Source organism: Oryx dammah, unplaced genomic scaffold (genome assembly GCF_014754425.2).
Source record: "Oryx dammah isolate SB20612 unplaced genomic scaffold, SCBI_Odam_1.1 HiC_scaffold_20, whole genome shotgun sequence".
Lineage (NCBI taxonomy): Eukaryota > Metazoa > Chordata > Mammalia > Artiodactyla > Bovidae > Oryx > Oryx dammah.
Genome location: NW_024070204.1, coordinates 9,284,666 through 9,300,501, shown reverse-complemented (window position 1 = coordinate 9,300,501; position 15,836 = coordinate 9,284,666). Strand labels below are relative to the sequence as shown.

Sequence of the window (15,836 nt, the reverse complement as noted above, 5' to 3'; positions counted from 1 at the left end):
AGCACGAGACAGTGTTGAGCATCCTGTCATACTGAATCTCCCCCAGCAGTACTGGGGCTTCAACACAGATTCAGTCCCTGGGTTGAGAGGATCCCCTGGAGAAGGAAATGGCAACCCACTCCAGTATTCTTGCCTGGACAATCCCATGGACCGAAGAGCCCGGCCAGCTACAGTCCACTGGGCTGCAGAGAGTCAGCTGTGACTTTGTGACCCAAGAACAGCAATAATAGCACTATTCTCCGTGATTAATAGCTGTCACTGCCAGCTGGTCTGGACTTGGGGCCACGGGACAGCCACACACCTTGGAGTAGGTCCCTTGCCATCTGGTGGTTGCGTGACCACACTGATCACACACCTTCCTCTTCATTTCAGTGAAAGCTGGTGGGATGCGAATTGTGCAGAAACACCCGCATTCTGGAGACACCAAAGAAGAGAAGGACAAGGACGACCAGGAGTGGGAAAGCCCCAGGTAAGAAAGTTCTGGATTCACAAGTCACCCTTATTCAGTTAAACATTAACATTTGTTCTCTGCTGCTTGCTTCCAATAAACCCTGGGCTCTCGGGGCCCTGTGCTGTGAGCATTTCCTCTCCTGATCAGTGAGGAGGGGGTTCTGTCCCCCAGACAGAGGAGAAACAGGACAGCTAGAGCATGTCTTCTTCCCTTTTCCTGAATAAATCTAAGTGGATTCATCTGTCTTTGGGCAGAAGCTCTCCACCACCACATTGAAATCACCCACAGACCTTTGAAAATTCTGTTCTAGTTGAATCTCTGGGCTGTCAGGGCAGAGAACCACTGATTTAAATAGTGTTCACAAGCATTAGGGCTTTGCCAGTTTCAGCCAAACCTTGAATCATCGAGGCCACACCCTGATGAGTGACCGAGTGCCCTTAAACGATGTCTTTGCCCCCAGATCCCTGGGTTCCCAACAGCTCACCTTCCTGCAACACCACCAGCTCTGTTTACACCTGCTTTCCTTGCAGGTTCTGATGTCAAGTTTGGTCCAAAGACCCTGATACAAGCCCATCTCCTTCTACCTGTAACACACAGTCACGCGCCACCAGTGCCCACCTGTCTCTGAGCTTGTCCCCAGAAAGGGAAGTGAACACTGAGCTTTGCACCATGTAACTCGTCTCCAGCCGAGTCTCAGCCAGAGGAAAAGGAAGTGTGGAGAGCAGCCAGCCCATATTTGTGCATTTCATTCCAAAAGTCCTAAATAGCAGGTGGAATGCTCCCCAGGTTACACATGGGAGGCTGAAGTCCACAGAGGCCAGTGCTGGCCACTCTGAGTAGGAATGAACCCAAAGCCTGGGGTTCCGAGCAGGCCAGGCTCCAAAAGAATAGCTTCTGACAGCAGGCACCCTCTGAGAAGGACGTGCATGGCTTTGGTGGCCCCACATATCTGCTTATGTATATGCTGTGCCATTGGGTATTTTCTGTAAAACATCGGGTGTCACTTAGGGCAGTCCCTGGAGGGGAGGACAAAATTTGGGGAGAAGTTTCTGAGTGATTATTGCCCATTTTAAATCATGAGATATCAGCACCAGGAAAGTCAGCTCAAGTTCTGGTTTTTTAAAAGAAGAAGGTGGTTTAAAGAAAAGTCTTAAATTTTCTTTCCACTGGCTATTTTCACAGATTTGTGTTTGGAACATAACCACATCAGGAATTCTCCTACAGGTCCACGGTCCTGTATCTGAAAACCGTGGGGCCTAATTTATATCAGAATTCAGAAATTCTAATGTTTTGGGAGAGGAAGCAGGTTTTAGCAGAATAAGACCATATGCATTTCATACAGTACCCGTTGTGGGGTCTCAAGCAGCCTGTTGGAATCTATGTATGATGTTCATACCAGCTGAGATGCATTTTAAAGATTTACAGACTTGGACCAGTTCAGGGTAAGTTTTGCCTGCATAAAAGAGTTAGAATGTTGGGTGTTGAGAACATTCTTGGACTTGGAACTGAGGATAAAAGCATGTGACCTATAGCATTCTTCCACTAGAAACCTGGAATGTCATTTCCCTTCATATCCACTGGTTCCTTAAGAAGGAAGAGAGAGGATGAGACAGAGAGCTGTATCAGGGTGGTCGGGGGAGGACCTGGGAAATTAGTGAAATATGCTTTTCTGCATGAGTTTAAGTGGAATAAGGGACAAAGAGCTACTTCCGTGCATAACAGAGTGTCAATACAGTGACAGCTGATCATTTCTTAGCCTGTTTAGAAATAAAGACAGAACAGCCCATTTGTTTTCTATTGATTTTTAGTTTTCTCATGAGGTGAAATGCAGTGTTTATGGAAGATGCACCATGTGAATAAACGTTCCAGAGGGTGAATGATTGCGAGAGAAAGGAGGGGGACACCCAGCACTCTAGGTTTTAGTCTCTCACCCACTGTGAAGGCTGGTGTGCTCTGGAACCAGGTATTTTTGAATCAGGCTAACTGCAGGGCAGGGTTTGCATATGAGCCAGGGTATGTTTGTTCCCTGCAGTCACACCGTTGCGCCGTGTTCCTCGTCTGGGTGATGCTCTTGTCCTCTGGGCAACAGCTTCTCTTCTCACTGCTGTGGGTTAAACCCCCCGCCAACACCGTTGACAGAGGTGAGGAAACCTCTGTAGATGCTGCAGCTATCGGCGTATGTTGCCAATACAACTTCCAAACTCCCCCCACCGGACCTGGCACTCTGTGTAATAGTCCACTTCCACCACCACACAGCCTCCATTTTTCTAGTGGGCTGATTGAATAATTATAGTTAATAGCGATCACTGATGGTATTACAGAGTGCAGTGAACCTAGCCTAGTTCTAAGGGGGCTCTGCCCATGTTGATTCATTTGATCCTTGCAGCTGCTCTATTCTCATCCCCCTTTGGGAGTTGGCTTTTCATTATTATCCCCATCTGGATTACTACTCCCACTTCAATCGCTCAGAGAGATTAAGTGACTTTCCCAAAGTCACACAGCAAGTGAGGGGCAGAGCCAGCATCCCAGACTGGAAGCTGGGTCGAGAGCCCCCTACTCTTAGCCCCTGGACTATGTGTACCAACTGAGTGTCTGTTTTGTGCTGAGCACTTAGTAAGTGCTTCCCATTGGGTTTAATGTTCACACCACCTAAAAGCTACCCATTACACAGATGAAGAAACCTGGACTCAGTGAGTTTATCTGACCCAGTCAGTAGTCTGGCCAGGATTCAGCCCTAACTCTGTCTTGACTTGGAATCCCATGTCCCTAATAGGGTACAGAAACCCTCTGAACTGACAGAATATTTTCAGGACCAATATAGACTGTAAATCCAGAAAAATGAAGAAAGTATTAGTAGCTTAGTCTTGTCTGACTCTTTGCGACCCTGTGGACTATAGCCTGCCAGGCTCCTCTATCCATACAGTTCTCCAGGCAAGAATGCTGGAGTGGGTTGCCATTCCCTTCTCCAGGGGATCTTCCCAACCCAGGGATCAAACCCAGGTCTCCTGCATTGCAGGCGGATTCTTTACCATCTGAGCCACCAGGGAAGTCCTAGATCCCTCTATAAAATAAACATTGATTCTGGGTCTGATTCCCATGACCTCTCCCATATTCCTCATGGGAGGTTCCCACCCATGCAACCTCACCAAAGTAGATGGCCTAATTACAGCTTATAACAAGCTTTTGGGCTGGTTTTCCTTTACATATGGAAAGGACATAGTTATTTCCAGAATTAGTCAGACATGTAATGTTTTGCATTGATTTCTTTGGAAATGTCATGGCATGTGACTTCAAAATTCACATTACCGTCATCCTAAAGTTTTATATTTTATCATGTTTTGAGCCAAGCATTCTCCAGATATGAAAATAAATGCATAATCTCAGATGCCAATTTCCTCCTTGGATATGCATTTGCAAAACTCTCTGCTTTCCTTCCTAGATATTTAAAGCTGGCTTTGCATTTACTGACTCATCTCTGGTGGCTTCCTTTCCCAATCAGAAAATCAAATACTGATTGCAGAGAAAATGAACAACTGGAGCATTAAAGAGGTTGTATGACCCAAAAAAACCTCAAAGCAGTCTTACTTGTACTTTTCTTTTGCAAATCTTTATGTTACCCTTTGTCCGCTTAATCCTGTCATTTTTCAGATATTAAAAAGATAATTCCTTACACCACCAAATTGTTTTAAAATGCTATTAAAAAAGTAATAATAATGTAGCAGAAATTTGAAAATGTTTTCCAAACATTCCCATCAGGCTGAATTCTAGTTACCTGCGGCCCTTTGTATCCAAGACGAGTAAGAGGCTTCATTGTTGTGAGCTAATACTTTCCCGAGTGGGTACAAGATTCGATCTCAGAACTGACCCAACCAAGGAAAGCTGTGATTTTTTTTCTCAAAGCCATCTGCTGAGCATATTAAGTGAAAATGTCCAGTTTCATTATGTAACGGAGAAACCGCAGACATAGAATGGACTTCAGGGGTCATTAGAATCCACTAACATACAGTATAGTGGTGAACATGCGCTGAGGCCCTAGCATGAATTGAGCTGGGTAGAAAGTATTTTAAAAGGTAGGTGGCAGGAGGAGTAAAGTAGAAATGGAAGTTTGGTGTGGACTGGGGGTAGATTGGAAAGGGGTAGAAGGAGTGAGGTAGGAGAAAGGGGGTGTTAAGGGTCAGGAGGAAACAGCCCTTCCTGAGCTCCACAGTCTGTACAGGACTGACTTAGGGCTGTGATGCTGTTTCGTGTTCACATACCTCCCCCCTCAAAATAAGCAAACAATTCCAATCTTCCAGGATGTGGGAAATACCCAAGATGGAACACACACAGTAACAGATGGCCCTAAGCGTAACACAAATGCTTACTGTTATCGACTGCAAGGAGTACAGTGGAAAAAATGACCTAACCTACGTATCTTCAGGAAACATTATTTTGACTGGATACTATAAGGCTAAAGACAAAAAAGAAATGCAAAAAAAAAAAAGCTGTGCATAAATGCTACACTTCAGTTAGTCAATGTTTCATACAGGAGTTTGGGTTAGTGATTCTGAAATTGCTTTATGTGTGCATGAAGATTGAACAAAGTAAATATGTTGTGGCTGATGAGTTAAGTTTCTCACAGTCAGAGAAAGGGGAAGACTAAGATAACTGTGATATTTAATTAGAACTAGAGGTATTAGTATGAACTCAGGCTTCCCTGGTGGTCCAAATGGTAAAGAATTTGCCTGCAATGCAAGAGACACAGGTTCCATCCCTGGGTCAGAAAGATCCCCTGGAGAAGGTAATGGCTAACTACTCCAGTATTCTTGCTTGGAGAATCCCATGGACAGAGGAGCCTGGAGGGCTACCGTCCATAGGGTCACAAAGAGTTGGACAGGACTCAGAGAATAACACTTTACTACAGTACGAACTCATAGCTTAACTGGATGAATAGATGGATGGATGGATGGATAGTAGGTATGGATGGGAACATACATACATAAATAAATATACATGGAAGAGGTACATACATCCGAGCTGTGTTCACTGACAGGGCATTAAAGAACTGTCACCACATAGCCATGAGCACCCCCTAGTGCCAGGATCTTGGTTTCTAAACACCATTCCCCAATCAAAGGTATTTTGGAGAAGTGGTTAATTCCAGAACCAGGGCTGGAGAAGTACCAGATGGCACAGCTTATAGTGCCAAAACACAAGGAAGTGTCCCCAAAAGGATGGGGACGTGTCAGAACAACACAGAAACCAACCAGAAGGTGCACCGAGTGGCAAAGCCGGAATAATTTGTGATGACATAAATAATGATAGTATTGGATTATAACCCCTAGAGTAAAATAGATAGCCATGAGTCCATACTGATATAAATAATTGAATACATAGATGAGAGGGGGCAGCTCTTCTTTGTAGAAGAATTCCAGTGAATAAATGTGTAAACTAGAATATCACCAATAGGCAAACATCACAGTAATTCTTGTTGGCAGGATACGCTGAGTTATGCTACAATTAGAGGGCAAAAATTCAAGGAGAAACGGGCTATTTGTACAGTCTGTTTCCCCCAATATACTTATTAATTGCCAAGCAAGGCATTTCTTTACATGGAGACCACGAAAAAGACACTCATTTACAGTAATAAATAAGAAGGCAGAGAGTTGCTCAGTGTTATGTGGCAGCCTGGATGGGAGGGGAGGGAAGTTTGAGGGGAGAGTAGATACATGTATATTTATGGCTGAATCCCTTCGCTCTTCACCTGAAACTATCACAACTTTGTTAATTGGCTGTCAATTCAGTTCATTCACTCAGTCATGTCCATCTCTTTGTGACCCCGTGGACTACAGCACACCAGGCTTCCCTGTCCATCACCAACTCCTGGAGCTTACTCAAACTCAAGTCCATCAAGTGGGTGATGCCATCCAACCATTTCATCCTCTGTGGTCCCCTTCTCCTGCCTTCAATCTGTCCCAGCATCACGGTCTTTTCCAAAGAGTTAGCTCTTCGCATCAAATGGCCAGAGTATTAAAGTTTCAGCTTCAGTATTAGCCCTTCCAATGAATATTCAGGACTGATTTCCTTTAGGATTTGATCTCCTTGCAGGCCAAGGAACTCTCAAGGGTCTTCTCCAACAAGACAGTTCAAAAGCATCAGTTCTTTGGCTATACCCCAATACAAAATTAAAAGTTTTTTTTAAAAAAGGGATAAATTTTTTAAAAAGGTAGGGGGAGCAGAGAGTCATCCTGTTGGACCTCAGATGGAACCTGCATATCCATGACGCTCCTTGTTGCTGCTCTGTGTACTTCTGTGAATGACCGTGAAAGTGCTGTATTTGTTTCACAACAAGCTTTCACCTGTTGTTCTTCACTGTCACTGATAACTCCAGCCTGAAACAGTTGTTACTAGATGCAGGCTGAGTTACCATGGGGCTGCTGTAACAAATGCCACAAACTGGGTGGCTTAAAATAACTGAGCTGTATTGTCTCAGAGATCTAGAGGCTGGAACTCCAGATCCAGGTTTCCTCAGGGTTGGTTCCTTTGCTAGCCGTCTTTGGCTTATTGATACATCACTTTTTTTTGTCCATGCTGTGCAGTACTCAGCCTCTTAGTTCCCCAAACAGAGAATGAACCTCCTAAACTGGGAGCTCAGAGTCTTAACCACTGGGCCACCAGGGAAGTCCTAGACACGTCACCTTGATCTCTGTCTTCACGTGGCCCTCTCCCTGTGTCGTTTTACCTTCCCTCTGTGGATGCCTCTTTTCCCTTTTTGTAAGGACATCATGCATGCATGCTAGGTTGCTTCAGTTGTTTCCGACTCTTTGCCACGCTGTGGACTGTAGCTGCCAAGCTCCTCTGTTCGTGGGATTCTCCAGGCAAGAATACTGGAGTGGGTTGCCATTTCCTCCTCCAGAAGATCTTCCCGACCCAGGGACTGAACCTGCGTCTTTTATGTCTCCTGTATTGGCAGGGGAGTTCTTTACCACTGGCGCCTCCTGGGAAGCCCCACTCATTGGATTAGGACCCACCCTAAAAGCTTCATTTGAACTCATTTACTTCTGTGAGACCCTGTTCCCATAAAAGGTTAAATTCTGAGGTCCTGGAGGTAAGGGCTTCCCATAGTTCGGGGTAGGGAACGAGTCAATCCCTAATAGATGCCAAATGATAATCTGTGGCCATTATTAATGGTTCTTTCAGTTAAGGTTAATTCTTAAGTAAAAAATGGAAAATTGAAAACATTGAGGTTAAGAGATGGCACACCCTATACGCCTGGGAATTTTTATCTTTAAGCCATTATCTTCAAGTATGAACTTGAATGAGGCTTGTGAGCCAATTTCAACATCATCCTTACTTTGCAATAGGATCATCTTTTATATCCAGGCCAGTCGTCAGCTATCTTTTAGAAACATTATAACCCTTTCCATATGATGTGGGGAGTTGCCAGTGGACTAGGGGTGCTGAGTGCCAGCCAGCCATCCACTCCTGTGCTGTTTGGCTGCCCCAGTTAGCAGGCAGGACTCATGACGTGGCAGCCAACCCCTGCCCTCAGCCACAGGAAGGTGTTGAATAATAGGGGATGTCCTTGTGATGGGGTAATGGGTTATTCACCTGCTTGGGGACTGAGATGCCACCTCTGGGTAAGAGCCTTCTTGAAGGTACAGCAAGATCCTCCAAATAGAAGGTGCATGAGGCACGTTGTCATGGCAGCAGGAAGTAGTGATGGACAGTCCTGTCTGCCTTGGTTGGGGACACGGGGAGAGTCTCATTGATACTGGGCAGCTCTCACTGTCAGGGTTGCCCAGGAGGCTCAATGGTCAGTGTTCCATGTCTGTAGGCCACCTGGGCATGGATGAAGTGGTACAGTTTGTATGCCGGCCAGCGAGCTGTGAAAGTCATTGTTTTGCCTGGAGCTGCTCGGGCTGCAGAAGGTTAACAGCTCATGCTGGTGCCCGGGTCCCCACATGGCAGCCCAGGTCAGTGGGTAGCGCGGGAGAGCCTGCCAAGGGGTGGGGAGCGTCTGTCCGCATCACGGCATCTGCAGCCCCTCCTCAAGGCAGCCCTCCTCTCCCCATCATTCTGCAAAGGCTCAGGGGCACCTGCTGGCGTTTCCACCTGGGTTATAGTAGGGCCTTCTCGCCAGGCAGCCTGCCTCCCCTCAAAGAAGCAGTGAATTCATCTCCTTAGGGCTTCCAGAGTAAAGTGCCACAGACCCAGGATTGTCTCACAGGCCTGAGGGCCGAGAACTTTGAGATCCCACATGCCACAACTAAAGATTCCACATGTTACCACTAAAAGCCTTTGGTCTAATTCCCTGACCGGTGATTGAACCCAGGCCCCCTGCATTAAGAGGGAGTCTTAGCCGCTGGATCACCAAGGAAGTCCCCCCATCAATTTAAAAATTGCTGTTTGCCTGCACCCCCCATATTTGCATATTCGTTTTTAAATTATACTGTACATATTTGAAATTATACTGTGCATATTTAAGGTGTTAGCAGGCCCGTGCCCCCTTGGAAAGTAGTAGGGGAGGATCTGTTTCAGGCCCCCTCCTGGTTCCTGGGCTGAGGCGGCAGAACTCTAGTGTTCACACGGCTGTCTTACTGTGTGTGTCTGGGGCCTGTTTCCCTTGTTCATAAGGATGCCAGTCATATTGCATCAGTGCCCACCCTAATGACCTCATCTTAACTAATTCTTGTTGTTTAGTTGCTAAGTCATGTCCAGCTCTTTGTGACCCCATGGACTGCAGCACACTGGGCTCCTCTGTCCTCCACCATCTCCCAGAGTCTGCTCAAATTCATGTCCATTGAGTCAGTGATACCATTTCACTATCTCATCCTCTGCCACCCCCATCTCCTTTTGCCTTCAATCTTTCCCAGCATCAGGGTCTTTTCCAATGAGTCAGTTCTTCAAATCAGGTGGCCAAAGTATTGGAGCTTCAGCTTTGACATCAGTCCTTCCAATGACTATTCAGGACTGATTTCCTTTAGGGTGGACTGGTTGGATCTCCTTGTAGTCCAAGGGACTCTCAAGAGTCTTCTCCAATACCACAGTTCAAAAACATCAGTCCTTCAGCACTCAGACTTCTTTATGGTCCAACTCATACCTGTGCATGACTCCTGGAAAACCATAGCTTTGACTAGTTGGACCTTTATCTGCAAAGTTATGTCTCTGCTTTTTAATATGCTCTCTGGGTTTGTCATAGCTTTTCTTCCAAGGAGCAAGTGTCTTTTAGTTTCATGGCTGCAGTCACCATCTGCAGTGATTTTTGGAGCTCAAGAAAATAAAATCTGTCACTGCTTCCACTAACTATGCAACAAGTTTATTTTCAAATAAGGCCACATGCTGAGCTACTGGAGGTTAGGACTTTAACATAAGAAGCAGGGGGAGCAGAGCGACACACAATTCAGCTGTTAACAAGCTTCAGCACCTCATAGCAAGAGGCACCGGGTGGCAGTGCCCAGCTTCAGTGACATTCAACAGCAGCACAATAACTTATCAGCTGTGAGTCCTACACGGCAAATGGCTCCTGCTTCTATGCAAGCATGTACAGTTGCCCAGGCTGAGCACTGGAGCAGTCTGCCCCTCCCATCCCGGTGGGTGCCCTGTCTCAGGGGAGTGGCTCCAAATCTTGACTGTGCACCCCCCAAATTTACTTTTTTAATTTTTTTAAAAAGTATTTATTTTACTCATTCCCTTGGTTGTGCTGGGTCTTAGTTGCGGCATGTAGGATCTTTGATTTTCACTGAGGTATGCAGAGTCTTTCAGTTGTAACATGTGGCATCTTTAGCTCTGGCATGTGGGATCTAATTCCCTGACCAGTGATCGAACCCAGGCCCCCTGCATTAAGAGGCAGTCTTAGCCACTGGGTCACCAGGGAAGTCCCCCCATCAATTTAAAAATTGCTGTTTGCCTGCACCCCCCATATTTGTATATTCATTTTTAAATTATACTGTGCATATTTTGCTGCTGTTATATACATTGTAAAATGTATACAAAATGGATATTAATGTATGAGATCAAGGTGAAATAAGCAATGTTTTAAATGTCCTGCCAACCATTATGACTTTTTATTGTCATTAGCTCATATCTCAAGGTCCAAATACCCTTGAGGTAGTGTTTCTCATTAATGATTCAGGATGTAAATCTAAATTTCTAATGTCCTTCCTGGTGACTTCAGGTTTTGTGGGAAAGGGTGGCTTCCTGTCAAGTCTAATTAGATCTTCGGTGTTTGTAATGTGGTTCATGAAATACTTGTACCAGGATGAGAAGCTTGAGCTTGTCTCTTTTTTTACTGCGCTTATCTTGGTGGTAACCTCAGCCTCTGGAGGGTTCTTTTTGCAGTAATTTTTGAAGCCACGTGTTCATTTTGTCATGTATGCACTAAGTCACTCAGTCGTGTCCACCTCTTTGCTACCCCATGGACTGTAGCCTGCCAGGCTTCTCTGTCCCTGGTTTTCTCCAGGCAAGAGTACTGGAGTGGGTTGCTGTCCTCTCCTCTAGGGGATCTTCCTGACCCAGGGATCCAACCCGAGTCTCTTACGTCTCCTGCGTTGGCGGGCGGGTTCTTTACCACTAGTGCCACCTGGGGAGCCCCCTCATCTTGTCACAGTTAGTTTAAATTCATTCATTGTATATTTGAGCACAGTTCTAGGTTCTTGAAATGTATCAAAGGTAGAACTAGAGAATTTACTTAGCCCACTAACCAGACAGTGTCGTGCGTATGTTGTCAGACACAGGAAGCCAAGGAAGGGTCACCGGGCCCTGCGGATGGTGGCCCTGCTGCTCCATCTGGAGGCCCAAGGACCAGGAGGCCTGGTGGGGGACAGTCAGCTGCAGACAGGCAAAATGGGCCCTGTGAGTGAAGAGCGCTGACGCTTAGTTCATTGTGCTTGAGTTTTTTAGATAGAGGATAAGTGTAAATAGAATAATCTGCACGTTTGTCCTTTTCCCCTACTGAGCTGTGGCCTTCTGGAGACAAGGACTGCCTTTGTCACTGACTGATGCATGATGGTTCCAATAGGAGTTCCTTGGTTGTGTGCCTGTTCTCAGTTGCGAAGTCGTGTCTGACTCTGCAGCCCCATGGACTGTGGCCCAGCAGGCTTCTCTGTCCATGGGATTCTCCAGGCAAGAATAGTGGAGTGGGTTGCCATGCCCTTCTCCGGGGGATCTTCCTACCCAGGCTTCCCATGTCCAGCTGAGCAGGAAGATTCTTTACCCCCGTGACACTGGGGAGGCCCCACTCTGGCTGTATGTAGTTCCATGTCTTCCAAAACCCGTGGCTACATGTATTTTAGGATGATTGGGAGGAGCACAACGAGGTACATTAAGAAGTTTTGCCCAGAATTGCGTGATGAACACAGAGCCGCTGGCGTGGGACGCAGAATACTTTGAGTCCCAGGAGTCATGGGCAGTGGTCTCATCAGGAACTCAGAGTCTGAGCTCCCCTTAGATGGGCCCTGAGCAGGCTGGGGTCTGGTGGGTGGTGAATCAGAACCTCACCGTTCAGTGGAGGGAGGAAGCATGTGGGCATCCCTGCGTCAGGGGAGCCTGGCTGGACCCCGCCAGGGTGAGGCTGAGAAGGGACATGCGACAGGCCCCACTGTCCTCCGGCGCCTGGCGCTACTGGTCATGGGCTTGGAGGCAGTATTTACCCAACATCTGGTTCCGTAAGGGATGCGGAAACGAGGTGTGATTGATGCGCTTCTCCCCCAGCCTCCTGACCAGACCGCCATGCTGCCCTCCACCTTTCATCAGATGGAAGAAGGGGAGAAAGGAGACGGAGCTCTCGGCTTCCGTCTCCAGACGCAGCCCTGTGTGTCTGCACCGGAGCCAGCCTCTTGGAACGGATAATTCTTTTGTTTTTATGGTGCTCCTCAGAGGGTTGCAATATTTATCAAGAGCGTTTCCTTATTACATAAACATAGGAACTGAATTTAAATCAAGTCTCCAGCAGCTGGATTTTACAGAATGCAATATGTAATAATAACGACATAGAATAATGCTACCTAGAAAAATAACTACATAGAAACAAGAGCCCTTTATTGAGTTTATTACATTACAATGACTATGCCTGAAATTTTTAAGCCTTCTATTTAAATAAACTCTATTTTAAAAAAAAGAATGAATGAGGAAAACAAAAATAAACTCTGTTGACTTCAACTGGGTCAGAATGTGTAGCACTCAGAAAATGCTTAGTGAATCAGTAATAATGAGCTTAGAATTTGATTCTTTAAAGGTAAATAGTTAATTAACTTAGTAACTTGGTTACCTCTTATTTTCCAGCTGGTGAAAGAGGTGAGCCAGGTAAGGTCAGTGTTAAGGAAGAAAATTCTTCCTCCTTCTGGGATATTCCATTGAGCCCTCAGCTCTCTCTGGGGAGAGATTGACTTTGATTTCTGGTTGTGTACATCTTGTAGGGGAACATATACTCATTAATGTGGGCCAGAGTCATGAGGATGGCATTATACTCAAGAAATTCTCATAGAATCATTGGATTTAGAGCTGGACACACTTGAGAGGTCACCTAATCCAGATTCTCCCAGGTGGAGCTCCTGACAGATAAGATGCCAGATTTTATTAAAGACCTAGAAAGGTCTAGATACCAGAAGCAAAACATCTATTGGGAAGAGATTCACAGAGATTTTTATGTTGAGAAGAAGCCCTTGCCCATGTATGGGTATATAGGCAAAATAATTGAAAACAGTGTCTCCAAGAGTTATCTGCACACCCGGGGCAGCATTATTAGCAATAAGCAAGAGGTGGAAGCAACCTAAATGTCCATCAGTGGATGACTAGGTAGCCAAAATGTGGTGTATACATGCAACAGAATATGAGGCAGCCGTAGGAAAGAAGGAAATCCCGTCAGAGTGCCACAGCACGGATTAACCTGTGTCCAGTGAAATGGGCTTCCCAGGTGGCTCGGTGGGAAAGAATCTGCCTGCAAAACAGGAGACGTGGGTTTGATCCCTGAGTCAGGAAGATCCCCTGGAAAGGAGAAGGAAAAGGCAACCCACTCTGGTATTCTTGCCTGGGAAACCCCACAGACAGAGGAGCCTGGCGGGTTACAGTCCATGCGGTCAAACAGAGTCAGACACGACTGGGCGACTAAACAATGAATACAAGTGGAATAAGCCACTCACAAAAGGACAGATATTACACAGTTCTACTCACCAGCTGGTTGGTGTGCTGCTGGGGTGGTTGGCTTCTTTCCCGGCACTTCAGGTGAGCACAGGGGAGCATCCCAGAATGTTCGAGAAGAGTATATCCTAGGCACCCCCAAGAATTTGTCCAAAAGTTGCACCGCCACCACAGACTTTTTATTCTGGCTAACTCTGAACTTGTGTGAGTCAGGACTAAAGATGAAAAGTGGGGGAGCAAAGATTCCATGCATCTGTTGCTCCTTTTGTAGCTGATTCCTCAGTGTGATGGTGGTGAAATTTAGAGCGTCTTCAGCCAGGCTGACTAAATTTAGAGAAGTAATTGCTGTTTACCCTTCTGGGGGCATCGTGGGAGGCCTGAAAATGAAAGGAGGGAAAGCCAAGATGACAGAGTAGAGACACCCAAGTTCTGGTTTGGGTGCCCGTTTTCAAAGATGGCAGTGGAGTATAATGTTTAAGTTTGATTATAGGGGGACTAACTGGTTCCCTTTTCTTTAACAACATTCCTTCTTAAGGAATAGCTGGACCTCTGGGGCTGAAGTTCACTTTACGACAAAGGGATTCAGTAGAAAGCAGACCAGATGCAGTCGTTTTTTGACAGTTTTGAAATCTACAGTTTTTGTGGAGGAAGTACCGTTGATACTCTGCAATATTGGATAAGTTCTGGGAGTTGAGAGAAAAGCTAAGATGGTTAACTCGTGAGTGTAGTTACTGAACCTGCTGTTCAGTTAACAATGAAGAGTTGATACTCTGAGCCTGGGAGCATATATGAAATTTTGACGGGTAGGGAGAGACTGCAGCTGCCAGGGAACAGCATTAAGGGGCTTTTGGGGACAGGTCGGTGAGCGATGCTCCTGCTGGAGGGTGAGCTGGGCAGGGGTCTCCCCACAGCCTCCTCCTCCCCATGCCCTCCTCTCCTTGCTCACAGCTTGCCTGAGGTCTCCACGTACAGGGGTTTCTCTCCCAGCGGCTGCAGCGGGTTGTGACCAAAAACACCTACCTTCAGGCAGAATATGTTCCTCCTGGCTCAGTTCATTTGAACCTGGGATTTTGATGATATCCATTCACTTGGACTTACTGGCAGGTCACCTGTCTGAAGAACATTCACAGAGCAGTCAGGTTATAGATCAGTAGCACTGCTTTAACTTCTTGCACCCAGAATCTATCACTCTGTATATCTATTTATATTTCATTTCCCTGAAGCTCTGAAAAATAAGGCGAAAGGAAAGGAGTGCTGCCCCATCAAAGTTCCTAGTGTTGTCTTTCTTGCCTGCCCCTTGGGCTGTCTAAACCTTTTCCCCAGCATTCTAAGTAACTCCATACTTACGTTTTTTCTTTTTTAATAGCTGCTGCTAAGTCGTTTCAGTTGTGTCCTACTCTGTGACCCTGTAGACAGCAGCCCAGTGATGATTAAAAACCTAACATGGACTGCAAAAATGAATGTGGAGCATATTGATAGTAAAACTGTCAGAGTCCCAAGGAATTAAAAAGAACATGAATAAACAGTTCATAAAACAGTAGAAATTTGTCAACAACTATTACTAGTAAACAAAATTAAAAGTAAACAAAAAAGAGTTCACTTTCTGGTGTCTAAAAAGAAGCAAACTAAAAATATCCTAATGTTATATGTAATTGTCTAATAAATCTCTATTATATAGAGATTGGATATCTCGATCCTAAAAAATGTTTCTAATTGTCTACAAATTTGCACACATCATTTTCTTCCACCAAACCCTGATTCCCTCCAGGTTTTCCACTCGTATTATCTTTTCCCAGCTTTGATGAGATATTACTGACATACACATAAATTCGAGGTGTGCAACATGATTTGATAGGTGTATGCATTGTGAAGTGTCCACCACAATAAGGTTAGTTAGCACCTCCACCCCCTCAGAATAATTAACATTTTTAGTGATGATAACATTTAAGATCTACTCTCTTAATACGGTATTAAGTTATATAATAGTGTGTGTGTGTGTATATATGTGTTGTTCTGTCATGCCCAACTCTTTTGTGACCCCATGGACTGTAGCCCGCGAGGCTCCTCTGTCCATGGGATTCTCCAGACAAGAGTACTGGAATGGGTTGCCATGCCCTCCTCCAGGGGATTTTCCCAACCCAGGGATCGAACGCAAGTCCCCTGCATAGCAGGCAGATTCTTTACTGCTCAGCCATCAGGAAGCCATACATATCTACATACATACATATGTATAACATATATGCATACATACATGTATATATGACTATAT

The 15,836-nt window shown here is 45.6% G+C and overlaps 1 protein-coding gene across 1 annotated transcript in view; it reads left to right on the top strand.

Annotated features, from left to right (window-relative positions):
* LOC120879498 (death associated protein) overlaps positions 1 to 15,836 on the top strand; it is a 64,994-nt gene that overhangs the window by 15,167 nt on the left and 33,991 nt on the right. Inside the window, exon 2 of the mRNA XM_040262514.1 lies at positions 373 to 469. Coding sequence (XP_040118448.1) covers positions 373 to 469 — 97 coding nt within the window. The remainder of the gene's footprint in view (positions 1 to 372; positions 470 to 15,836) is intronic.